The 25,497-nt window shown below is 45.9% G+C and overlaps 2 protein-coding genes across 3 annotated transcripts; both read right to left on the bottom strand.

Moving 5' to 3' along the window:
- Positions 1-381: 381 nt before the first annotated feature.
- Positions 382-24,304, bottom strand: LOC131082795 (endonuclease domain-containing 1 protein-like). Of its 2 annotated transcripts, XM_058022925.1 has the most exons (4): positions 24,241-24,304; positions 5,652-5,793; positions 2,687-3,005; positions 382-1,552 (listed from the first exon to the last, which is right to left on the bottom strand). In XM_058022925.1, the coding sequence occupies exons 3-4, from the start codon at positions 2,969-2,971 to the stop codon at positions 1,007-1,009; spliced, it is 831 nt and encodes a 276-aa protein (XP_057878908.1). In that variant the 5' UTR covers positions 2,972-3,005; positions 5,652-5,793; positions 24,241-24,304; the 3' UTR covers positions 382-1,006. The 2 variants fall into 2 exon arrangements, with proteins under 2 accessions (XP_057878908.1, XP_057878906.1); XM_058022923.1 differs by lacking the exon at positions 24,241-24,304 and having other exon boundaries at positions 5,652-5,874.
- LOC131082381 (endonuclease domain-containing 1 protein-like) lies at positions 8,643-11,494 on the bottom strand. The gene is made up of 2 exons (XM_058022249.1): positions 11,210-11,494; positions 8,643-9,182 (listed from the first exon to the last, which is right to left on the bottom strand). The coding sequence occupies exons 1-2, from the start codon at positions 11,492-11,494 to the stop codon at positions 8,643-8,645; spliced, it is 825 nt and encodes a 274-aa protein (XP_057878232.1).
- Positions 24,305-25,497: the final 1,193 nt, after the last annotated feature.

The raw sequence follows: 25,497 nt of genomic DNA, 5'->3' as shown, positions 1-25,497 counted from the left end.
GGAAGCATTCAAAGCCAGGCTGGACAGTGCCAGGGGCTGCTCCATCCCTGGAAGCGTTAAAGCCAGGCTGGACAGTGCCATGGGCTGCTCCATCCCTGGAAGTGTTCAAAGCCAGGCTGGACAGTGCCATGGGCTGCTCCATCCCTGGAAGCATTCAAAGCCAGGCTGGACAGTGCCACGGGCTGACCGCTTGGAAATTACCATGGCTAGCCCAAGCCAAGAGTGGCTGCTCCCTGTCTGCCCCTTGGGTTGCTCTGGGAGGCAGTAAAGCAGGGCTGCCTCACCCTCAGAGGCAGCAAAGCTGCTCTGTGCAGCTGCTGCTAGAATCCTGAGTCAGGGAGTCCAGAGTGAAGGAAAAGAGAGGGATCACTTGTATAGGTTCTCAAAAAGCTTTAATCTGACAGGAACCAGGAACAAGTGACAGTTCAAACAGGGTAACAACATCTTAAGCATGGGGGAGGGAACATGGGGAGGATACAAACTTGGACCAATGGTGAGACAGCTGGGGGGGCACAAGGCGGGATACACATCATGACATCCAGTGGGACACAACAGGGGAGAGGAGCAAGCCAAGCAGAGCAATAGGTATTCCAGGGATCCAGGATGGACATAGAAGTTTCTGGAAACAAAGATAGGGTTTCTGTGAAGGACAAAGGATGAGGGCAGGGTCTCCCTGAATGGCAGGGAAGATTCTGAAATAAGGGGTTGGTCTTTAGGTAGATGGACAGGGAAATGGGTGGACATTGCTCAGGAACAAACCAATATGTATGGGGTACAACTGGAACAAACAAATTTGAACTTATAACACCACAATTTCATAACAAAGAAACTTACTAGCTCGGGACAGGGCTTGGAGCCACCAAGAATAGTGGAAGGTGTCCCTGCTCATGGCTCAGGAGCTGAGACTACAGGGACGGTCTTTGAAATTCCTTGAAACCGAAACCTTTCTGTGGTTCTATGACATGTGGCAAAAGCTCCATGGCCTGTTCCAGTCAGGATGTGAGGCTTATTCTCGGGGACAGTCACTGTCAAACAGGGAAACCTGTCCCCTCCCATAGAGCTCAGTTAACGTGTCCTCCAGCTCTCCCAGTGTGAGGAGCTGAACCTGGTTCCTGTCGTTCTCAGCGATGACCGCCCAAGCCTTTATGTAGTTGTTGTCCACCACGCAGCAGGCAGCTGACCAGAGGTGGCTGGGTTTATTAACCCTCCCCTTGGCAATGTAGTTGTTCCCAGGCACAGCACCCACGATGACATAGGTGGTTTTGCAGTCCTGGGTCCTCCTGATCATCGTTTGCTGCTCGTAGTTGTTCCAGGCACCGCCGTTGAGTTTCTCATCCTGGGGCACTATGTTGGTGAGGGTGAAGGTGGCCACCCTGCTGCTGTAGTCATCGTGGTGGCCATTGGGGTTCAAATGGCCCCGGTTCAAACCCGTCAGGTTCTTGTAGTCATGAAGGATAGCCTGGCTCTGGCTGAGTTTCTCTAAGGTGACATTGTATTGATTTAAGAGTGTCCACTCTTTTTCCATACTTTTGGGATAAGTTGGGCCAATCAGCTTCACAGAAAATAAAAAGAAAAAGGTGTTAGTACTGGGGATGAGCATAATTGAACAGATTTCCCTAGAGCAGAAGTGTCTGAGTGTCAAGATCCTGTTTTTTGTCTGCTCCTGATGTGGTACAATACCAGATTAGTTGCTTGAGTTCCTATGAGGAACTCAAAGTGCAATCAAACTGCAAATATTTTTTTTGTTTCAGAAATTATTTTCACATTTAGTGAATTATATTTAGCTGTCCTTTGGAACACTACATATGAGTTTCTTCTGTGGTTCATTTTCACCTAAATCAATCCTGCCCCTCTGTCCTTAGCAATGACATTAATTTCTTCTTTTTGTGCCCATTATTTGATTGGCCTGGTTTCCTAAAGTCCTGAAGTTTGACTGAAAGATATCTGGGAGATATCTGTTGGTTTTGGAGTTCTGGCTGTCTGCTGGATCCTCCTAGACCAAGCCTGGGCCAAAGGTGCTCAGGGGTCACTGCCCATGGATGGAGATCCCACCCTTGTGACTTGACCAACACTGACGCTCCTCCCTTTGCACTGCCTGAAATGTCCCTCCAGAAATCCCTCCCCAGTTAACCTGACCCTCTCATCTTCAGTGCCTTTTCCCCGAGGCTTTGTCCCTAGGCCATCTCACCCCTTCTCAGTTTCTCCTCACTTCTCTCACACCAATCACAAAGCCTGTTTGACTCTTCACTGGGAGCAGAGAAGCTCTGCCAGGGATGCAGAACAGCTCAGGGCAAAGTGGGGATCAGAGCCCAGCAGGACTGTTGGTCCCTCAAGTTTTGCCTCTCCTGGATGCCTTTTCCCCATCCCTTGGTCACCCAGCAGAGCAGGGCACAGGGAGGGGAAGCATTTGACTTTGTCATGTCTTGCCAAGTAATGTGATTTGCTGTTCCTGTCAGGTGAAGGCAGAGAGCTGGGCACCTTTGGGATGTGATTCATCTCATGCTCCTGCTGATGTCTCAGATGCATGAGAGGAATCATGTGATGAACATGTTTGAAGTAAAATGAGGAGAATCCTGTCCAGTGGGTCCATTTGCATGTGTTTAGTGGGTTGGTACAAAATAGAAATGGTTATTGTAATACTGCTTTTAATGACTGGAGGGTGATGTGCTGTACGAGAGAGACTCACCTGAGGCTCAACCAGCCAAGTTTTAGGTCTTTTGCCTGGTCCAGGTTGGTAGATGTAAGCAGAGTAGACAGGAATACGCATCTTCCTGTCATACAGGGTGGCAAAGTAGTACTGGTTCTTGTAGCGCTGGCAGATCCAGGCTGGTTTCTGTGGCTCCAGGGCTTCATTCGGGGGGATCTCCCGGAAAAAAAACTGAGGACATGAAGTTTCAAAGGACTTCACCACCTCGCTGTGTCCCAGCCAGAGGCAGCTGGCCAACACCTGCAGCAGCAGCAGCCCCAGCATGGTGGCAGGATTTCAGTGAAGGGCTCTCACTCCCCTGGAAGGAAAATGCAGAAAGGGGGGATATGAGATATGAGAGACCAAGGAGGGGATAACTTCTGTCCTCCTAGGTATAGAAAAATCATCAATGCAGGGTTGTGCAGGGAGATGACTGGAGATAAAAGGATAGTGTTACAGGAGAAAATACATTTGCTCCTCCCTGTATGAAACACAGTCAGCATACCTGGCCTCGCACACACAAGGAGGACTAAATCTAAGGTGGGCCTAAACAGCAGGTGGAGTGGAGTGGAGACACCATGGCCCAGGCTCTGTCAAAACCCTTGCAGAGGAGACACCTTGGTGGCGTTTTCTAGCTGATAATCTGCGTGACAACTGAAAACCATAAGAGACAAATGAAGATGTCCTGCTGCTGAATCAGCAACCATAGCAAAATTCCTCTCCTTGGACTGACGCACATGCCCATCCCAAGGTTACTGCAGGTACTTACTGAGATATCCACCCCCGAGGCATGAGAGCCTCTCACTGAAAAAGATGTATGACTACATGCAAACATCATATAAATGTAAAGAAATAGTATAAAAGTGAATTAAAAATGGAGAGAAGTGATGGAAGACTCCATTGTAACTTCTGGAGTCAGTTGATGGGCTGAACCTGCCTTCTCTACCTTAGAGATGCCTATTGGGTAAGAATCCTTCTTTAAGCATGCTGAATGATTACCTCAAGCCAGCTTTTGCTGAGGAGTATATTGTTCTGAATTAATATCTCACTTTGAATATCTCTTTGCAGTCAGATACTTTCACTGGCAAGCCTCAAACCTCAACCTGTCACAGTTTTATTAATAGTGTTATTCTGTAAACAGTTACAGTGAGTCCTTCAGGGGGAGTGGCAGTTTCTGGCGGTGGATAAAGGTGTGCAGACCCAGGAGGGCTTTCTCTGGTTGGTGTGTGACCCTGAACAAGTCAGTCAAACGCTCCAACCCAGAGAACTGTTCAGTGAAGGGTCCCTACCACAGGACACCAACAGGCCGAGAAGGGTTTTGGCTTTCATGTGGCAGTAACAGGCTGAACACACACTGAAGGGTTGTGCACATTTCCCTTTTTCACATGAGAGGATGAAATCTAAAATAGGCTTTAAGTGCCCAGAGGAGGCAATGGTGGGGGCATAGTCTGTCTGAGGGGTGTCCCAAACCTACCCAATGCCTAAACAGCTCTCAAGGCAAAGTTATCATGGAACTGAGATATGGCACTGGGACAAGGTCACCTTTTCCAGCCTATTTCAGCTTTGCTCAGAGCTCAGCTTTGCATTGGCACTGGAGAAAAAACCCCTTTGACAAAACAAGGCTGGGAAGCCCCTATTTCCAAATATGGTCTCATAGAATCACAGAACATGCTGAGTTGGAATGGACCCATCAGGATCATTGGGTCCAACTTCTGGCCCTGCCCAGGACAGCCCCAGAAATCCAACCATGTTCCTGAGAGCATTGTACAAACACATTTTGTACTCAGGCAGGTGTGGTGATGTGACCACTTCCCAGGGGAGCCTGTTTCAGGACTCAACCACTTTCTGAGTGAAAAACTTCTTCCTGATATCCAGCTTAAATCTTCCCTGACTCAGTTTCAGGCCATTCTCAGTCCCTCCTGCTCTCAGCACCTTCCCACAGCACACACCTGCAGCTGGGCAGGGACTCTGCTCAGCCCCCTGCCATGCTGGGCTGGGCTTTAATCTCATGGGCCATTGGGCAGGCAAAGAACAGCAATGCTGCACTGCCTACAGCTCTCTGGCCCCATCCAGGTTCACACAGACACTCAGCTCTTCCAGTCAGACCCAACACTGAACCCCAAATCATCCACCCGGGCTCCTGCCTCTCAGCTGACATTGGGGTATTATTACATATACTCTTGGCTCTGATGCAAGACATCTGGTTCCTTTTTCTCTTTAGCAATCCTGCATCAGTAAGCTGGAAACTAAGAACTCTTTAGCAACCCTGTGACCAGTAAGCTGGAAACTAAGAACAGGAAGAACAAGTGGTGACTTTTTACAGTACTCTGCAGAACATGCCCACAGCTGCCCCAAATCAAGTAGACAAGTTCCTGAAAAGTCCTTTTGTATGACCCCCTCCACAAGCTTCAAATGTATTTAGCTGACTTAATGTCTAACTTAATATCAGATATATAGAAACCAGCCTACCGTGGGAAGGAGTGGCACAGGATTCTGCTTGCAGCCCCAAAGTGGCAGAGGAGTCTCAAATGCCTCTGCTGCAGTCTCAGACTGGCTGTTTCTATATGATCTCCAAGTAGGCAGAGCTGTTAGGTTTCCCACAGTGTTTAGAGGGTGTTTGTCCAGGAGTTCAGCCACCTGTGTTTGTCCAGAGGCCTCTTGCAAGGTCCTGGGTGGAGTTTTAGTGCTCAATAAACTCACCCCTCCTTCTTATTAACAGTTTGATGTTAATTTTCCAGGTGATTTGGCTTGAAATTCTTTCCCAGATCATTCCTTCTGTCCTCCTTTACAGAAAGTGCTAAAGAACTGCAAAATTCAGTGCATACATAAACTCTCCTTGCTCCTTGGAGAGCAGATGTTGGAACTCAGCAACTCTGACCTAGGCTTTGCCTATATGTATTTATTCCAAAGCTCAGGAAAGTCCTGAAATTTTGGAGTAAATGGTGAGAAAGGAGCAAGAGCTTACCTTGAAGCAGAGTCTCAGAACAGGCAGCTGAAGAGTTCCTTTCTTCTTCTCCCTGGAGAAACACTTGGCTGATCCCTCAGGAGTCCCAGTGCAATATATACCTGGTCATAAATCTGGCCGTTGTCATAAACAGGGAATTTCACTGAAAAGAAAGGTTTTCTGTTATTATTCAAGGATATTTGTTCATGACCACCCTGAAGTGGGGTGACAGTTGCTATTTGCAATTTCCTCAGGATTTCTCCCAGGTTCTTGCAGCATCATGTGTCAGGGGAAAATAACTGGGTCTGGTGACTTATCTGTTCATTTCCTCATTCCCCGTGAATGGGGACCTACATGTGTTTCTGTTCCTGGCAGAACATCTCTTGTGGCATGAGACTGACTGGCCTGTCTCTGAGTACACCCAGATGTTCAGAGTCTGCTCTTCTGCAGCCTCTCAGAACATGGTTAGTAGGGTCAGGCTGCACATTTTCCCTTGCCTGATTGCAAAGGCTTTGTAAGAGCCCTTATTCATGCAAAGCCTTCTGCTGGGAAGGCTCTGGGAGACCTTAGAGCTCCTTCAGTACCTGAGAGTGGTTCACGTGGAGAGGAGCTTTTGAGAAAGGTTTGGAGTGACAGGACAACAGGGAGCAGCTCTAAACTGACAGAAGGCAGAGCTAGATTAGATGTTAGGATTACATTTTAGTCTCTAAAAGAGTAGGCTCAGGGCATTCTACAATTGCCTGAAAGGAGGTTGTAATGAGGTTGAAATTGGTCTCTTCTACCATGCCAGCAGTGAGAGGACCAGAGGAAAAGGCTTTAAGATGAGACAGGGGAAATTCATATTAGATGTTAGAAAAAACACTTTCAACTGTCGTGTTTCCAAACAATGGAAAAGGTTGCCCAGAGAGGTGCTGGAGTTACCATCCCTGGAGGTGTTTCAGTGGCATTTGGATTTGGCACTGGGTGATATGGATTAGTGGTTTAAGGTTTACAGTGGTATTGCTGAGAGATGGTGTGACAGGATGACCTTTGAGGTCTATTTCAACCTTGAATTCTGTCATTCAGTAATTCTGTGAAACTGATTCCTTCTTCTTTTTTGCTTCCCAAGTATTTCACAAGCTTGCTGTGGAGGACAGGGCATTTCTGGGTACTGCCAGGGGTAAAGGTCCCCAGGACAGCCCAAGGAGGTGATGGAGGTGGAATTCATGGAGTTGGTCAATCATTCATAGTTCCAGAGCCTGGAAAGCTGAAGCAGTGGACATGGGATGAGCAGGAATGAGGATGAGTGTGGTCTCAAGCACCAGACAGTGTGCAGAGGTGGGTGAGCAAGTCAGAAGATGCCCCTGAATGTACTGGGATGTCTTTCAGCCTAAAATAGCACTGATGTCCTGGGAACTGTGACATTACTGGTAGTAGAAATTTCAGCAAGAAGGAACTTGTGGTTTATACATGAGATGACCCAACCAACCAGCACTGCAGAAAATAAATTTTATTATGAACTACTCAAGAAGTAAATTATCTGTCCTGTGATGACCTTTTGATTATGACATTGAATACTGTTGGGATCGATAAAATTAGAGGGTTTTGAGAAAGTGGTAAAAAAGACAGGCTTCAGACAGCAGATTTGTGAACATTGCTAATGTAGCAGAAAAGTTTTCTAAGCTGTAGTGCAGACATGAGAAATAGAACAATAGGCCTATGTGATTTGCCCTTTTAGGTTGCAACAAGTTTATTTAGTGTATTTCTTTAGAAGGTTAATATGAATGAGTCTCTGTGCTTTGTCTCTCATAAACGAGCCATTGTGTTAGAGAATAGGTCTCTGTTGTGTTAACTACAGTTACGTGTGTTTCATATGATTAAATAGAATTATTGTCAATATGTTTTTGCTCTATGCGTGATTCGCTGAAACTTGGACTGAGATGGCTTTATGCTATGCTGTAACATTACTTTTCCCTGCATTCTATTTGAATCAGCGAGCTGTTCACATCTTTTGTCTCCATTGTCATAACAATGTACTGAGACTGATGTTTGCAATAAACAGCTCACAACACTGATTCTTGTGTCTCGTCTCTGTTCATAGTTGTATATAAGCTGCTGACAGCAGAATACATTGAATACATTGAATATATTGAACATATTCCACCAAATCAGTTCCCTGTACTTTTGCGGAAAAGCTTCAGAAGCAGGGCAGAGAATTAAGGTATCCAAACAGTGCATCACAGAAATTTATCTTTGGCTGCTCAAAGCTTCCTTTATATCTAATGCCTCATCCTGCCTGCCTGATACCACAGGTGCTGCTCTCAAGGTACAGTTTCAAAAGAAAGCAAAGAAAAGCATGCCTCAGGATCACATTATCATTGAATTGTTGAGTGTGGGAGGGACCACTCCAAATCTTCTAGTCCATATCCTTAGTCAAGGAGGCTTATCTAGAGCAGGTTGTCCAGAATCTTGTCCTTGCACCTGGAGTGGTGTGTCCAGGTCTGTCGCCCACAACAAGAGAAGGACTAAAAATTTACTGGAGTGGAGTCCAGTGGAGGCCACGAAAATGTTTCATGGTCTGGAACATCTCTGTTCTGGAGACAGGCTGAGACAGCTGAGTGTGCTCAGCCTTGACAAGAAAAGGCTGTGGAGAGAAGTTCAATCCCCTTCCACTACCTAGAAGTTCACCAAGAGATCTGAGAGGGATTTTGGATAAGGGCATGGAGTGACAGGACAAGAGAGAATGGTTTCACACTGACAAAGGGCAGGGTTACATGAGATGTTCGGGAGAAATTCTGTACTGAGGGGGTGGGGAGGCCCTGTCACAGAGTGAGCAGAGAAGCTGTGGCTGTCCCATCCCTGGAAGTGTTGGATGGGGCTTGGAGCAACCTGGTGTAGTGGAAGGTGTCACTGCACAGGGAAAGGGATGGAAGAAGATGATCTTTGAAATCCCATAACACACAAAGCATTCTGTGATTCTAATGGCATGTGGGAAAAGCTCATGAGCCTTTTCCACCCAGGATATGAGGTTTGTTAGGGGGGACAGGCACTGTGGAACAGAGAAACCTGTCCCCTCCCGTAGAGCTGGGTCAAGTTGGCCTCCAGTTGTGCTCGTGTGAGGTTCTGCACCCGGTTCATGTTGTTTCCAGCAATGGCTGCCCAAGTCTTCATGGTGGTGTTGGTCTGGCAGCAGGCAGCTGACCAGATGTGGCTGGGCACATTAACCCTGTTATTGGAGATGTAGGTGCTCCCAGGCACAGCACCCGTGATCACGTAGGTCCTTGTACAGCCCTGGGTATTCCGAGCCATCGTTTGGTTCTCGTAGTCTTTCCACTGGCCCTTGTTGAGTATGCTGTTCTGGGGCACTATGTTGGTGAGGGTGAAGGTAGCTGTCTTGTTTTTGTTGCCACTTTGGTGGCCACTGGGGCTCAAGTGACCACGGTCCAAACCCTGGAGGTTTTTGTAGTCTTGGTTGATAGCCTGACTCTGGCCAATTTGCTGTGGAGTGATCTTGTATCGATTACGGATGGACATCTCTGTATCCATATCCATGGAATAAGCTGAGTTGATCAGCTTGAGAGGGTAAGAAGAGGAAAAGGTGTCAGCACTGAGGATGCATGTAATGAAACAGATTTCCATGGAGCAGAAGGCTCTGATGCTCAAAATTCCATGTTTTGTCATCTCAGTGTAGGAAAATGTATGACTCTGAGAAAAATCATACACATGTCCCTCCTGCATGAAGGCAAGAGCTTTAAAGAGAAAGTAGCTCAGAATCTGACTGCTCTCAGTTGCACTTGTGACCTTTGTGATCCAGCCTGCAGCCTGTGCTGGGAGCATGGATGGATGCATGAGACAAGGAGCTTTTTCCCTCCTAGGATTGAAGTTGATTTTGGCGAGAGACCTTCCCTGCCAAATCTGCTTCCCTTTCCTCCTGTCTCCACAGCCCAAATCTGCCCTGGGCTCTCCCTGGATCCCCTCACGCCACACTGTGATCCTGTGATTTTGCAATTCTGCGATTCTGTGATTTTATGTGGGGTTGCTACAGGTGCACCCCGTCCTGGAACACCAGAGGTTGTCTCCTGTAACCCCATACACAGGGAGATGTGTCAGGAAATCAGTCCTGGAGCTGAGGTTTCCCTGGGAGGGCTGCAGTTCATTCAAGGATGAACAGTTTTGCTCAGTAAGCAAAAAGATCTCAATTTGAACGTAATCTGTTACAGCAGTGCTGGGAATGTGTCTCAGAACTGATCTGGGCCAGGGAGAATTTTCTGCAGCATCATTGGTATGAAATAAAAAAACATCAGCTTCTGAGAGGAGCCTTTACTCCCAAAAGAGTCCTGGGGAAACTAAATACTCCAAAAATTCCTTTGGAGAAAGTTACTAAAATTAAAGGTTTTTCAGGTATCCTGTGTCCAGCGTGTAGGAGGAAAAGGCCAGTGATGGGTTTGGGGCATGCTGGTCTGGTGGCACATGGCCTGTCCCATGCAGGGGGTTTGGATTGAGATGATATTTAAGGTTCCTTTCAACACATACCACTCTATGATTCTACAAAAAGACAGAAGTTTTTTTCCCTCCCTAATGTGGAGACTGCAATGGTGCAAGACCTAATTAGTTCCTCATGTTCATGTGAGTAACAAGTGCAAATGGTTATTTTTTTCATATCTTCAATACCTTGTTGTTCATTTTTAATGAAGCATATTTAGCCTTCCTCTGGAACTGGACATTAAGATCTTGCACATTTTCACTAAAATCTCTCCTCCTACTCTGCTCATAGAAAGGTCCTGAATGTGTTGTTCTTCTTTTCCTTAATTGATCTGGCCTGTCTTATTGAGGTTTGTCTTGAAGGACATTTGTCTCCTCTAGAGCTTGTGAAGTTCTGTCTGTCTGCTGGATCCTTCTGGACCAAGCCTGAGCCAAAGGTGCTCAGGGGTCACTGCCCATGGATGGAGATCCCACCCTTGTGACTGGACCAACACTGATGCTCCTCCCTTTGCACTGCCTGAAATGTCCCTCCAGAAATCCCTGCACAGTTAACCTGACCCTCTCATCTCCGGTGCCTTTTTCCCTGAGGCTTTGTCCCTGGGCCATCTCACCCCTTCTGAGTTTCTCCTCACTTCTCTCACGCCAATCACAAAGCCTGTTTGACTCTTCACTGGGAGCAGATAAGCTCTGCCAGGGATGCAGAACAGCTCAGGGCAAAGTGGGGATCAGAGCCCAGCAGGACTGTTGGTCCCTCAAGTTTTGCCTCTCCTGGATGCCTTTTCCCCATCACTTGGTCAGCCAGCAGAGCAGGGCACAGGGAGGGGAAGCATTTGACTTTGTCATGTCTTGCCAAGTAATGTGATTTGCTGTTCCTGTCAGGTGAAGGCAGAGAGCTGGGCACCTTTGGGCTGTGATTCATCTCATGCTCCTGCTGATGTCTCAGATGCATCAGAGGAATCATGTGATGAACATGTTTGAAGTTCAATTACAAGAATCTTGTCCAGTGGGTCCATTTGCATGTGGGTAAGGGAAGTGGGAAGAAATAGAAAAGTTGGGTTGAGTGCTGCAGCTCATCTCTGAGTGCCTGGAGGATGTTGTGCTGTAAGACAGCCGCTCACCTGAGGCTCAGCATACCACTTTGGAGATCTGCTTCCAGATCCAGGCTGGTAGATGTAAGCAGAGTACACTGGAATTCTCCTGTCTCTGTCGTACAGGGTGGCATAGTGATACGAGTTCCTGAAGTGCTGACAGATCCAGGCTGGGTTGTGTGGATTCAGGGCATTATTTGGGGGAATCCGTGCATAGAAGAACTGAGGACAAGTTGTAAAGGAGGTCACCACCTCGCTGTGTCCCAGCCAGAGGCAGCTGGCCAACACCTGCAGCAGCAGCAGCAGCCCCAGCATGGTGGCAGGATTTCAGTGAAGGGCTCTTGCTCCCCTGGAAGGCAAATGCAGAGGGACACTCAGCTTGGAGAGCTGATAATGCACTGTGCAGGTGGGACATAGCTGGCAGAGAAGCTGACTATTCCCACTGCTCATTCATTGACAACTAAACTGGATTCATTTTCCTCCACTTCCAGAACTCCAGGAATGCAGTAATAACGTGTTGGTTGTTATAATCAGATATGGTTATGAAGTATCTCTCAAACAACTCTTGAGGTCTATGAGCTCATGGTTTTGCATTTCACTGTTTTTAAATAAAAATCTCTGCTCCAGTGCCTATTTACTGGATCTTCTCTGCGTGTCGAGTTAGTGGAGGCACTGCCTACATGTTGCCCTTAGCTGTGTACTTTCTGGATGAGAGATGTTCACTGAGCTCTGCTGCCCATTGATCCAATTCCCCTGTGGTCTGTTCCATAAGAAAAACCTCCATTTCTTCTACTTGTAAAAAATTCTCTTGGATCCTCCAGTCTTCTTACAGTTGTGAGATCAGAGAGTTCTACATGAAGTACTTTTGGTAAGTTTTCCATATCATGGCAAAAAAAGACCTAACAGGATTTACAGCACTTTTTAGTGAAATTGTTTGGAAGTCTGGCCTCTCCCAGTGGATGTTCTCCAGATTTCTCCCTCAGTTTTCTTTCTATCAGATGCTAAATGCAGCAGTCCAACCTCATGGTAAAACAGGGCAAGTTGGCAAGTAGGTGAGCAAATGCAGGGAAATGGAAACAGCTCTTATGACTGCAGTGGTGGAAAGAGGGGGTTTTGAACCAGAGGGCAGCCCTGTTTCTACTTTAATGACTGGATGTGGCCCTCAGTGCCATGGTCTGCGTGACAAGGCGGTGATTGATCCAAGTTGTGACTTGATGATCTTGGACATCTTTTCCAACTTAAATGATGCTGTGATTCTACTGTAAAAAAAAAGAGATGTCATCAAAGCCTTCTTCTGAGTTTTCAGTCCCTGTGGAAAAAGAAAGTGAATAGCTGAAGAGATACTAAGTACATGGAGGGCTGCAGGTGTTCAGGGCAAAGTAAATCACAGAAGCCAAATGTACATGAGGAAACAAAATGCAAGAAACAGGAATTTCACTTGGACAGGTGGATTGAGGAGATTTGTGCTCTTCTGGACTGTTCTTCTTCAAGGGCAGCAAAGATCCCATGGCCACAGGCAGGATCTGTGAGTGAGGACAGAGAGGGAGTGTAGGTACCTCAAGGCCAGCACTCTTTACATCAGCCAGGATGGTGATACATGCAGGTCTCACCTTATGTCCTAGGTGTGTTCATAGAATCACAGAAAGAATCATGAAATGATTTGGACTGGGAAGGACCTTAGGGATCATCCATTTCCAAACCCCCTGTTTTGACACCTTCCACTAGACCAGGTTGCTCAAAGTCCAATCCACCCTGGCCTTGAACACTTCCAGGGATGGGGCATTCACATGGTCACCTTTGCCAGGTGTACAAATGAGAGTGAGCTTCAAGTGATGAGTAAAACACTGACCCAATCAGACCAAAGATTAGAGGTTCACAGAAAAGGCAACATCTGCTTCTTCTGTTCTTCCCCTGTGTCCAGAAGTGACCCTAAAGCACCTCTGCTGTGCAACTCCCCCTCAAGGAACATTTTCTATGTAAAAAATAGACCCCTTGTCCAGAGCCATATGAAAAGTATCAATTTTATGGAGAAAAGTGCAAGGAAAAGTAAGGATATAAAAGTTTGACTATGTTACTAAATACTCCCCCCCCCCCCCCCAAAAGACAGCAGATGTACATTATCCATTTTAATCAGTTTTCCTCAAGCCTTCATATGAAACACTCCAAATGCTGGCTCATGGCAATTCTTGAATTTTGGAGATAAATTATTCAATCTATTTTTTTCCTCACAAGGATCAACAACTTTTTTAATATTATACAGTTCAGCTGAAAAAGTTGGTGTGGGATTTGGATATCTTTGGTTACATTAACTCCATCAGACCAAGTGCCATGGTCCCTGTGCATGCAGAGCAGGTAACACTGAGGTGACAGAAAGGTCACCTCCTTGCCAACAATGAAGCACCACCCTGCTACTAACACTCACAGCTGAGAGCTGTCAGCCTCCCTGGGGTTACACTCTTTCAGTTTCCTTTGGCTTTGGAGACCAAAAATCAGTATATTGTTTTCACTTTCAGATCCTCACGTGGCAAAACCTCTGAACTGCATAAGACAGAGGTAGTGAGCAGCCACCGTGGGAGGCTACAAGCCAGGTTTTGAGCTAAATAGGGGAGAAGAATGATAAGAAGCAGACCCTGTGGAGGTAGGATGGTGTTTTTATCATGGCAATTGTCCTCCCTTACACAACTGGCTCAGCTGTAGTAATCCCACCCCTTGCCCTTGGGGGAGGTCACATTCGCACCTGAGGGTTCTCATCCCTTCTGATGAGCCATGCATCAACTTCCCTGATGTGAGAGGCAGCTGAGAAGAGGTCATAAACCATCAAAGACCCCCTGAAGTGTCCTCAGACTCATTCCTGAGGCCTTCCAACAAAGGACTGAGAGCTCCCCCCCAGGTGAGGTACCTGGGCATTCCCACCCAGCCTGGGCATATTTGAACTCACTGGACTTTTTGTTTGGGGGCTTTTCCCCTCACACCTGATGGATCAAGATTGTGACCATCCCTTCAACCAACAGACATCAAAATAGCAACAATAAAATCTTGTCCCTGGATCCATGAGAGGTGAGGTCTTTCTACTCTTATCCTTTCTTTTTTTCCTTTATATGTTTTCTTAAGTGATATTTTAATGGATATATATATATACACACACACACACACACACACACACATATATATATATATAAAATCTCCATATATATATATATATTTATATGGAGATATATATATACAGATATATATATTATATGGATATATAGTATGGATATTAATAAAAATAATACCAACCAAAATTACTACATACCTACTTTCCATTGCAACCAAATTGTTCTAAAATAAACCCTTCTGTGTATATATATATTCTGAAAAACACTGGTCATTCAGTGTTTTTTCATTCTAACCCACTCCAAGGGATCTATTAACAAGAACCTGGATTATCCTTCCCTTCTGGTCTCTCACATTCTGCAGTTGTTCCTCAGGTAGAATGGAAGTCCCAGCATATTAATGCAACTTTGGAGCCTGAATTCTGAATTTGTGGAATTTTATTTCCACCATGCAGTGATAACAACATGCTTTCTCATAAGCTATAGCAGCAGTCATAACTGCACTTCAATTTCAATCACATTTTGGTCTGTATACAAATTAACCCGTGCTGTGGTTTCATACAGATACATTCTTAGGAGGATGAAACACCTTTACTTATTAATACAACCTGCTTATAAAGCCTCCTTTGATTTTTTTTCCCCTGGAAAATGTTTGTATATTAGGATTTCACCATGTATATGGACTCCTAAATGCTGTTGAGTTTTGGCTGCTTTGAAGTTGCTCTCAGATATGCTACCAAGGTGGTCTGAGGCAGGGAGCACACACCTTCAAAAAGGGATTCACACCTTGCAAAAGGGATTATGACCTTGAGTTTAGCCTGGCCAAAGGGAGGCTGAAGGGCAGCCCAACAGCCGCCTACAGCTACTCAAAAGGTCAAGAACACCAAACCTGAGCTCTTTGTGGCAGAGCCAAGCACGCAACAAAGGGCAGCACCCACAGACTGGCTTGGGAGGTTGCACAGCAGGATAAAAATTGCCTCTAGGCACCTACTACAGCACTGGAACAGCTTGTTGGGAAATGACAAATGATGGATTGCAGAGGTGACTCAAGGCTCAGCCAGATGAAAACAGCTGAATTAGAGTCCTGTGGCTGATGTTGCCAAACAGCATTTCTTTGATCCTGTGGTAGATATATCTCCCATCTTCTCCTCATCCCACCCCACCCTGGCCTGCCACACTCAGATATTGCCGGGAAAATTATGACAACACAGGCCAAATCCTCTGGTCCTGAGAGTTGTACTTTTAAGTCTTTCTATAGCCCAAAGTCGTAAAAAACACATGACATACCTCAGAGAGCTAGGAAGAGGTCCCACTTCCAGAATCCTGGTTCAGACTCTTCTGAGGGAAAGACAGCAACTAGATGAGACCCCAGCCACTCATCTCTTTCCTTTAGGAGAGACTGATCTTGTTCAACAGTGTCTGCACCAATTTTGTTCCTCTGCCAGCCATCCCCACACTCCAATAAATACAAGCTTTGCTGCTGCACGTTAGTTATGCCGAGGGTAATTAGCAGTTACGTCAGCATGGCTTCCAGTTTGACTGCTGGCTGACTCCACGTGGAAATGAGGCTGTTGATTGCAAGAGGAAATATGTCAGACCAGGCCTCAGAGGAGAAGCCTTGTTGCTCATGAGCAAGAGCAGCCCTTGTTCTCAGGGCCTTTGGTCAGCTCTGCTGGGCTTGGCATCCCCTGGAGCCCGTGGACGTGGCAGGGAAGGGAGGGCCAGCTGTGTGCAGTGGGCAATGCTGATCAACCCTCACCTCTGAAGGTGCCACTCAGAGCTCACTGCCTCCAGCCAGAAAAGATGTGATAATGCTGTGTTGTAGGAGTTGGCAGACTCAAATCCTGGCCTAATCAAGAACATGTCTTCATTATAATGAGTTCACAAGAAACTGATCCTTGAGGACAGACTAACACAAGCAAACAGCTGTAGGAACTTGCTCCTTGCTCACCCCATCTAAATGACTTGTAGTCCCAGGAGCTCTGGTTTTGGCTAAGCGGGATTCACCCTGTTTAAGGGCTGGTTCTCAGCACTCCCTGTAGAGTCAATACAAGAGGAATATCCATGTTTCCAGGGCACAGCTTACTAGAAGATTAAGGGAATTGCACTCTAAAAGTGTTTCTTCCTCTCTGATGACCATGAGGATTCACAGAGGGCCAAGCTCTGACTTACACCTCCAACATTACATGAGATGAGTCCTGATTTATGTTGCCATCTCTAAATCCATGATGTCTATATCATGCTACTTAGCCAAAGCATAACAAAAAAATACAAAAGCCATCCATTTCCAAACCCCTTTCCTTTGGGACAGACCTTCAGAGCAAGCAGCCTCCCCTCATTCATTTTCTTGATGTGTCAATCCAGCAGGAATTTCAGGGGAGTTTTGTAACCTGTGTGGGAGGATGTTTTCTTGAGAGCATAACAAACAAATAATCAGCAGAGCAAGGAACAGGAGGGAAGGATGCACTTCATGGAATTCAGTCTGTGTTCTCAGACCAAGATGGTTTCACGTGATTGTGGAAGACAACAGAGGGTAAGGAACTGAGATTATTTTTCTTACTTCCTGGCAGGGTTAGCTGTGTGTTTTAAGCCTTACTCAAGCCCAAAAGAGCAGATACAAGATCACCTGGTCTGAAAATGAGCTCATGCTAAACTGGCCATGAACTAGATGCAAATTTGGGTTCTTGAGAAGTGAAGTCAAAAGTTTTTTGTACAGGTGACTTGCTCTGAGTCAGACCTCCTGCTGGACTAAGAACCAGCTCATGGATGCAATGAAGCAAGTCAAGAGTCACCTTAGGCCTTCTCTGGGCTCCCCTTGTGATCCAGCCTTAGTCTGCATCACTCCTCTTCCATCTCAAACAGGTGACCTCTGGGGGGACCTGTGATGCTTCCTTTGTGACTTGGTATTCTGCTGCAGATACCATTTCATGGGACATGACCATTGCCAATGGGCTGTGTGAGAAAACCTTAAGTCTGCATGCTATGGATGCCCTATTTTATACTTCTTTTCACTCAGAATGATCCAGAGAACAAGATTATGGTAAAAATATACTTCTTTCCATAACAAGCATCTGTGGAAATTTTAAATGGGTATTTCCAGCACTAGGTCAACAAGATGTGATAAGCCACAAAATGTGGTAAGCAAACTCAGAATTTCCTTTGTTTTGTGGGATTCTGCATCGATGTGGTTCTGGAAGTGTTGTACATGGGCAGCATCTCATTTTCCAAGTAGGAGAGAGAGGAATGGGAACACGGAGTAGGGTGGATGGGTTTGCAGGGGTAGCTTGGAACAGGATGACAAAATCAGCCATAAGAACAGGCAAATGCTTCAGTGATGAGCCAAGATTTTCCTCAAACCAAACCAGACAGGAACCTATCAGGGAAAAGCAAAAACCTGCATGTAGCCATCTCAGACCTCACCTCAGCCATCTCTTGGACAATGAAGGCACTTCCCCAGAACACCTTCCCACCAGGGGCTGAGTGCCAGGTCTCAGCTCTCAGTGAGGGATATTTTCTGGGGCAGGGGAGGCAGCTGATGAGGTTAGGGAAGTGCAGGGCAGCAGTACCCTGTGGGTCTAAGGAGAGGCTGTTTCATTCTTGAGAAACAAAAGCAAAAGCATTGCTGTCACAAGTAAGGAAACTGGCCCAGCAAAACTGGTTTACAGGAGATGAATTGAAATCCAGACTGGCTGATAAGAGGCAGATCCCATAACAATGAACCTTTGCAGAGCTTTTGAGGTGTTTGTGCCGGTTTAACCTCTGGGGTTAGACCACACCTGGTTGCCCTCACTGGACCTCTTGGTTACCTTGGTAGAAAATGTCAGAATTCACCAGTTCTGCTACAGGCTGTTGTGCCTGGACAATGCAAGAGCAAATATTACCATAATAATTTGGGTATGGGGAACCCTAAACCAGAAACTCATCAACCTCAAGGTAGAGGTACTGAATACAAAGACATGGATTTGATCCAATTGTCCTGTGGGAAACCTTGGATACAACATGAAGCTCAGGATGGAGCCAATCTTGAGCAGTCTGATCCAGCACTGGTGATAGATCTGCTGAAAGGATCTCAATTATCTTAGAGGTCTTTTCCAGCCTAAATGATTCTATGATCCTAAAAAAAACCCTTTCTGGTTACAGAGGTTGGTGCAGAGGTTTCACTTCTGAGAATGGTGGGGAGAAGGAGTCGGTGTTAGTCAAGTCCAGCCTCAAATGTCAAAAGGCAAATCTTTATGCAACCATTGGTTTTGTGGGAAAAAAAAAAAAAAAAAAGAGTGCAGAGTTATTCAAAATAATACCAAAATGCAGGTCAACATGGGCAAAGCTGGAGCAATAAGAAGATTGAAAATACCAGGTTTAGCTCTCAGTTTCTATGTGCTGGTTCTTGTTTTTCAGTCGGCTGCAGATCAAAATCACAGAAATCAGCACAAAATGCAATGGTTGATACTTTCATGGTTTTTATAACAACTGTTTCTGTTATAAATACAGAGCTGCTATTGTCAGCCCCAACAGGGTATCTTGGGAGGCTGTACTACAGGAAACACAATGCTGAGAACATCATCCGTTCTTCTCCTACCACTGTCACACTTGTCCCTGAGTATTATGATCATAGAATCACATAAGGGTTTGAATTGAAAGGGAACTTCAAGATCATCTCATTCCAATCCCCTTCCATGGGCAGGGACATCTTTGAGAAGATGAGATTTCTCTAAGCCCCATCTAACCTGGCCTTGGACACTTCCAGGGATCCAGGGGCAGCCACAGCTTCTCTGGGTAACCCGTGCCAGGGCCTGCCCACCCTCACAGGGAAAAATTTCTTCCCAATATCCCACTTAAGCCTGCCCTCCAGCAGTGGGAAGCCATTCCCCTTCGTCTTGTGCCTCCAGGCCCTTGTCCAACATCCCTTTCCAGCTCTCCTGGAGCCTTCTCTTCTCCAGACTGAACACTCCCAACTCTCTCAGACTGTCTCCAGAGCAGAGGTGTTCCAGCCCTCCATCCATTCCCTGTGGATGCATTATTTGGAAGGCACGATGAGGTTAGTGGCACAAACTTGCCCTTAAAGTCCATGCAATTATTTAATATCAACCTTTCAAAGCAATGTTTTTCTGCAGGATTAAAAAGGGAACACCCCTCTTTATCGTAACCTAGGGCAACTTCTCAGCCAGATTATTCCATTACAGAGCTCTGCTCTCCTAAAGATCACAGGTGCCCTGCAGCTACTTGGGCATTATCTGTTAGTGCTTTTACCATGAAGTCTTCTGCTAATTTGAGATTCTTTCTCTGTGTGTTATATTGTGTATTGAACTTCAGTTTTTACTCTTGGAAATCACTCAAATGTTCAGAAAACAGAGGAACAGACATAAAGGTATTATTTACTCTCAAACTACTCCTTTATTCTCCAAATTATTTTCATTTAGCATCTATTCAGGCAGCTCATCTTTAAAAGGTTGCATGTTTTTTATCCTCAGTCATCCAAAGTAACCTGCAGAAACAACCTGTCCCAAAGATAAGGAAATAACATTTAGTAAAGGCAGGTAAAACCTTACAACTTTTATTGGTCTCTCTGTCAGAGACTGACTTTGCTGTAGAAGACGAATTTCAGTGTGCTACAAACACTGCAATTAATGTATTTCAATTTCAATTTTGCAATTAATTGTAATAAAATTAGATGATTTTACCGATAAGCTTTGAGGAAAAATAATATGCCAGTATGGAGAATTTCTTTGTCTACTTTCTGCCCGGTGATGTTCAAGGGCAAAACACACAAGGTATAAAAACTTGCAGACATTTTGTTGCCTGACTCTGTTCTTTGAAGAAACCTCATCATGAAAGTCCTGTCTTCCCAACCCCAAAGCTGACAGGCTTTCAGGAACTGACACCAGCAATAAAACACAAGGCGATCAAGTTTTACTTTCAAAAAGCCCCAACTATTTTTAGTACATACATTTCACTCCATCCTACCCAGAGCACTGCAAAGATGTCGCAAGGAGAAGGAGCAGAGCCAGGCCGCCACGTCATGTTCTGCAGATGGGGAAGAGGCTGGGGAAGAGGCTTTCCTGGAACCAGCGGTGCTTTTAGGCCATTTTATTTTGAGGAGAAGCAGAAGAGTGTCAACAACCCTGGCACAGGAAGGGGGCTGCCTGTGCTAGACCGTGCTCGGCGATCGCGCGCAGGAAGTGGCGCAACTCTTCCCCGTTCGCGGCGGCTGCTGAGACCGCCGCGCCCTGGTTTTGGTTGGGGATTGACACTGGTAGGAAAATTAATCCGCAAACACCAGAGGTTTATGTCCAAAACAGAGACAGAGGAGTCCTTTTACTTTATTGGAAAAAAGGGAGAGGCCATGGGGCATTCCCCTGGGATCTCTCAAATTTTTGGGGGATGCAGCTTCCTTTTTATCCCAATTTCCCGGCGACATTTCTCTTCTCTCTTTCTCCATTGGTACTTGAGATGTACAGACTTCCCAATACACCTGATACCAAAGATTTCCCAAAAATTTCTCTACAATGTATAACCCTCCCTTTTAATTTTTAATTCTTACGGAATTTAGGGGTTTTTCTTCCCCACTGTTTCTTTCATCTCTGAATGTCTAATATCATTTATTAGCAAACCTAAAGTTTGTTTGCAAAAGCAAATATCTTTCTTCATTCATCAGTCAGTGGAATTCTTCCAATGGTTTCTTTTATCTTCCAGAGCTAGTTTTACCTACCAGCAGACCCACAGCTTGTTTGTAAAGACAAATCCACTATTCCTCTCAACATGAGCCCCATGAAGCAGCTGTATGGGATCCTTGCCTTGAAGCAGAAAACCTCTTTGTCTTTGCTGTGAGCCACTCCAGCCAGCAAGAGTTTCACTGGCAAAGCACAAGCGAAATTCTTTGTGAGAAATGTCAGGCTTGGTCTTCCTTTGGCTTGTCTCTGCTGTTATGAACAACACCCTGCCAGCTGCAGGGTGGGAGCCAGGGTTTCCTGAGCTCTGACCTCAGCTTTCACAGGTATGTGCCAAAGGACCATTGCAAACTCATAAATCCTCTGCCTCAGCCTCCCTACCTTGAAATAACCAACATGAAGCACTTGGGAGCTTGTGAGTGTCCCACATGGCACAGCAGATTGTCCTGGAAAGGGCACTTAGCTCACCACCAACCTCCAGAAAAGTTCAATCCAGAATACATCGACCCTGGCAGCTGCCCGTCCCTTCAACTCACAAAAAATTCTTTGTTGTAGACTCCACCACATGCCTGGGCAGCACATCCTTACCTGCATTACCTAACTGCATTGGCTGCCCTTACTGCTGGGTGATTATTTTATTCCTTTTGTAAATCCTAAACATGTTAATTACTGACATTGCTGAAAGGTTGATTTAACATTCTGTCCATCAGCCCATTGAGGAGGAGGAGGTCAGCATTATTATAAAATTATTTAGGTTGGAAAAGCCTTCTAAGATGCCCAAGTCCAAATGCTAACCCAGCACTGCCAAGGCCACCACTAAACCTCATCCCCAAATGCCACATTTACACATCTTTCAGATCCTTCCAGGGATGGTGACTCCACCACTGCCCTGGGCAGCCTATCCAACACTTGACAGCCCTTTCAGTGAATAAATTCTTTGCTAATATACAATCTAAACCTCCCCAGGCACAATTTGAGGCCATTTCCTGTACTGCAATTGGTGATTCAGGACAGCTTTCAATAATTGAAAAGATTTTTTACACTAGTCAGGCCAAAGGGGAAACAACCTACAAATTCGCCCTTTATTTCAAGTCCTAAAATCTGCTCTTTCCCTTAGTCAATAGTTCTATGACTAACCATAATTTTTCTTCTTTAAAGATGTTTTGGAAGAGTTCTGAAATTCAGATTTGCAAATGCTTATAGCTGAACACACATATACCTCCTGTCCTTTTGACTCATTCTAACATAAAATAAATTATAAGAAGTCAAGGTCAGAGTTCTGCAAAGTGAAGGAAAGAAGCATCACTACAGGCCAGATAAATGTCCAGCTTTTCACTGACCTCAGCTTCAGGGTGGCGTGAAGTAGAAACGAGGTCAGCTTCAAAGAGATGAGCTCCTTATGTTGAGCTTACTGGGAATAAATGAGAAAGGCCAAACACAGCTCACACCTGATCTGGGGCAATGGAAAATCCCTTTTTAGGTGCTCTGACCATCATCATATGGCCAGGAGGAGCTCTGAATGTGCTGCTCAGTGCACAGGGTGGTTATTGATGGGGACATCTACAAAGCAGAGAGTACCCAGGAGCAGGAGATGCCTTCACCTTGCCTGTCTCAGAGACTCCTCTGCAATGCTTAAAAACAGCTGCTAGAAATTGACTTGAGGAATTTGAGCAGGGTAAGAAAATGCTTTCACGTGAAGAAAGAGGGGAAGTCATGCTTGTCTTTAGAAATAAAGGGGTTGGAAGGAAAAGATGGATCCCAGAACCTATAAACCTGGGAGGATGAGCTTCGTTTAATTCCAGAACAACTGCTGAGGCCACCTTTCTGCAAGCACCTGTAAAGTAGCATGAGAGAGAGGGTTTGTAAAGACCAAATTTCTCAGTCCAGTCTCATTTCCTCTTGTGAGCTGGTAACAGACCTTGTGGGTAAAGGAGAGACAGATGATTTCATATTGCTTCTTTTTATAAAGACTTTGGATCATGTCTCCTGTGGCAGTGTTTGAGAGACCAGAGGCCGACACAATGTGTTGGGACATCTGTGGGTCTCGGAATCTCTGCTGGTCAGTGACCCTGAGAGAGATTAGAAAATCTCTTTTCCCAGCCCAGCAGTCGAAGAAGGAGTCAGGATTCTTCTGTTCTGGTTCTCAAGGTTGTTTATTGTTTCTTATCTATAAAATTCTTTCTCCTGGCCTGCTAAGGTCCGCTCAGCAGGTCAGACAGAGGCACTCTGACCACCTCAGAGGCGGTGTTGTCTTTTTGTACTAAAAACTACGTGTACAATATTTACCATAACTTCCCAAACCCTATCACCTATGTCAGACAGTGAGCTTCTACTCTAAACCAATCCAAAAGTGCCAACATCACCCAGAAGATGGAGGCTAGGAAGAAGAAGGAAGAAGGACAGGGTACACCCAAATTCCTCCATCTTGGGACCCTGAGCCCCCATTCTAAAAACCCCAAATATCTATTTTTCACCCTGTGACAAACTAACTATTATTCTACTTAGACTTTCTTGACTTGTAATTCTTCATATAAGGTTGGTAATTGTTTTTTCCAAGGGCTAAATCAAAGGCACGGTGTCTTGGGCTCTGTGCCAGGGTCTCTGAGCCCCCTGGGCAGGGGCTCGAGTCATCCAGGGCAGCCAGAGGATTTTCCTGGGTTCTGACATGTGGGAAGTGATGGGAAATGCTCCCAGAGTACTGTGGCCTTTAATGGTCCACACCAGAGTAGAAGAACATGGGTTTCCACACAGTCTCCCAAGGTCCTGTTCAATGCCTTCACTGGTAGCTCAGCTGATGGAGGAAACCTTTTCCTTGTTAAATTCACATTCTTTTCCAAGCAGGAATGGAGTTTAAGGACATGTGGGAGCATGATTTGTATTTAACAGGATCAAGACAAGCTAGAGAGAATATTCTAGGTGGAGAAACACCACCTTGAAATTCATGATGATGATCATAACAGCATCGCAGCCATCAGTTTTCTGCAAACAATCCTAGAAATTGTCCCCAAAGCACCAAGTGCCATTTCACAGCAGGAGCCCTCACAAACAAGGAGGAGGAGGAGGAGGAGAAGGGGTTTGCAATTCAATCCCCTAAATGTCTCACACCCCACTGATTCCCAAAGCATCAGTGAACTCCTGTTGGTGGTCAATGGCAACTCAGATCCCTGGAGCAAATACTGGCCGAGGATGGGAAGTGGAGGGAAGTTTTCTTTCCTGTGTTTTCTGTGCTGCAAGGAGCTTTGGCCATGAAAGGGAAACTTGGTGACTGGGAGCATGTGGGGTCATCAGCACAGATGCTTACCAGGCAAAAGTGAAAAGCAGAAGTTGAGAAGGTCAGATTTCTTGCACTTGAGTTCAAAAGAACTAGAATTTTCCCTTTTAAAAAGACATCTGGGTGCAGCCAGGGGCCAGGAGGTGCCTCAGTCAAGTGTTGTCCAGCAGCTCACTGGGCATTGCTCCCAGTCACTTCCTACAAGGCAGAGCCATACTTGGTGTGGGGCTTTGCCAGGCTGCTCCAAAACCCTAATCCCTCTTGGGAGCAATCTCAGTGTGACCCTGTTCCTTTGGGGGGAAGCCACCAAAGGGAGAGAGCAGCAATTTTATGTGGGCACTGTGGGGTGGATAAAGCCCTGTGGGACCAGATAAAAAGCCATAATTCCTGGAGATGGGAGATGAACTGGCAGGCAAGCATTAGCCCTGCAGCCCCTTGGCATGCCCAGTGCTGTTTTCCATCATTCCCTGCTGTCAGGTTTCTCCTGCAGCAGTGCCAGTGATGGGCAAATCCATGCAACACCTACAACGACTCCCCAGCCAGGCCCACTGGCCAACCCCAAAGAGGCATCTCCCCTCCAAACAGCTTTCTGGCCAGAAATTCACTTCCTTTCATGAGACCTGGCAGAGAGGAAGGGCTGGCTGAGTGCCTGCCCTCAAGTTTTGCCCCAGTGTGCTCACCACTGCATCCTCTGGACTCCAGAGTGGTGTCCAGAGGTACCAGGGGATGACTGGGGGTCCTGGGGACAGGGCAAGACCCTAACCCTGGTTGCCCATGTCTATATCATGAGTCTATAGGCTTTTGTCTGGCTACATGGTGTGTACTTAAATATCAATAACCATAACTGCAGCATCCGACACAAATCAGCACTTGTGCATGGAAAAGCTTCAACTGCATCTCTTCACCTGGAAAGTGAACCATTGGACTAATTTTCCTTGCTCTTTCCCCCTTGTGAAAATGATGTTGGAGCAGACTTGCTGTCCCTGCTTTGCACTGTGTCCATCAGCTCAGTCCTGGCCAAATTTTCACATTTTCTTACAGAATCACAGAATCTTTAATGATGAAAGGGAGGCCTTGAGATCAACCCTTCTGCCTGCCTAGAACAGGTTACACAGCACATCCAGGTGAGGTTGGAATGTCTCTAGAGAAGGATTCTCCACACCCTCCCTGGGCAGCCTTTTCCAGTGCTACCCTCACTGTAAAGGAGTTCTTCCTCATGTTGAGATGAAATTGCTTATGTTTTAGTTTATCGCCATTGCTACTTGTCCTTTCACTGGGCACCACTGA

The sequence above is a fragment of the Melospiza georgiana genome, chromosome 4, assembly GCF_028018845.1.
Source record: "Melospiza georgiana isolate bMelGeo1 chromosome 4, bMelGeo1.pri, whole genome shotgun sequence".
Lineage (NCBI taxonomy): Eukaryota > Metazoa > Chordata > Aves > Passeriformes > Passerellidae > Melospiza > Melospiza georgiana.
The sequence above is the reverse complement of the archived record's forward strand: the minus strand, read 5'-3'. Positions and strand labels throughout refer to the sequence as shown.

What these genes read in the sequence shown, in the direction of transcription:
- LOC131082795 (XM_058022925.1), bottom strand. Translation starts at nt 2,971, where the DNA reads ATGCTGGGGCTGCTGCTGCTGCAGGTGTTGGCCAGCTGCCTCTGGCTG. An exon ending in CTTGGCTGGTTGAGCCTCAG is followed by an intron (nt 1,553 to 2,686) that starts GTGAGTCTCTCT and finishes TTTTCTGTGAAG; the next exon opens with CTGATTGGCCCAACTTATCC.
- LOC131082381 (XM_058022249.1), bottom strand. Translation starts at nt 11,494, where the DNA reads ATGCTGGGGCTGCTGCTGCTGCTGCAGGTGTTGGCCAGCTGCCTCTGG. An exon ending in AGTGGTATGCTGAGCCTCAG is followed by an intron (nt 9,183 to 11,209) that starts GTGAGCGGCTGT and finishes TACCCTCTCAAG; the next exon opens with CTGATCAACTCAGCTTATTC.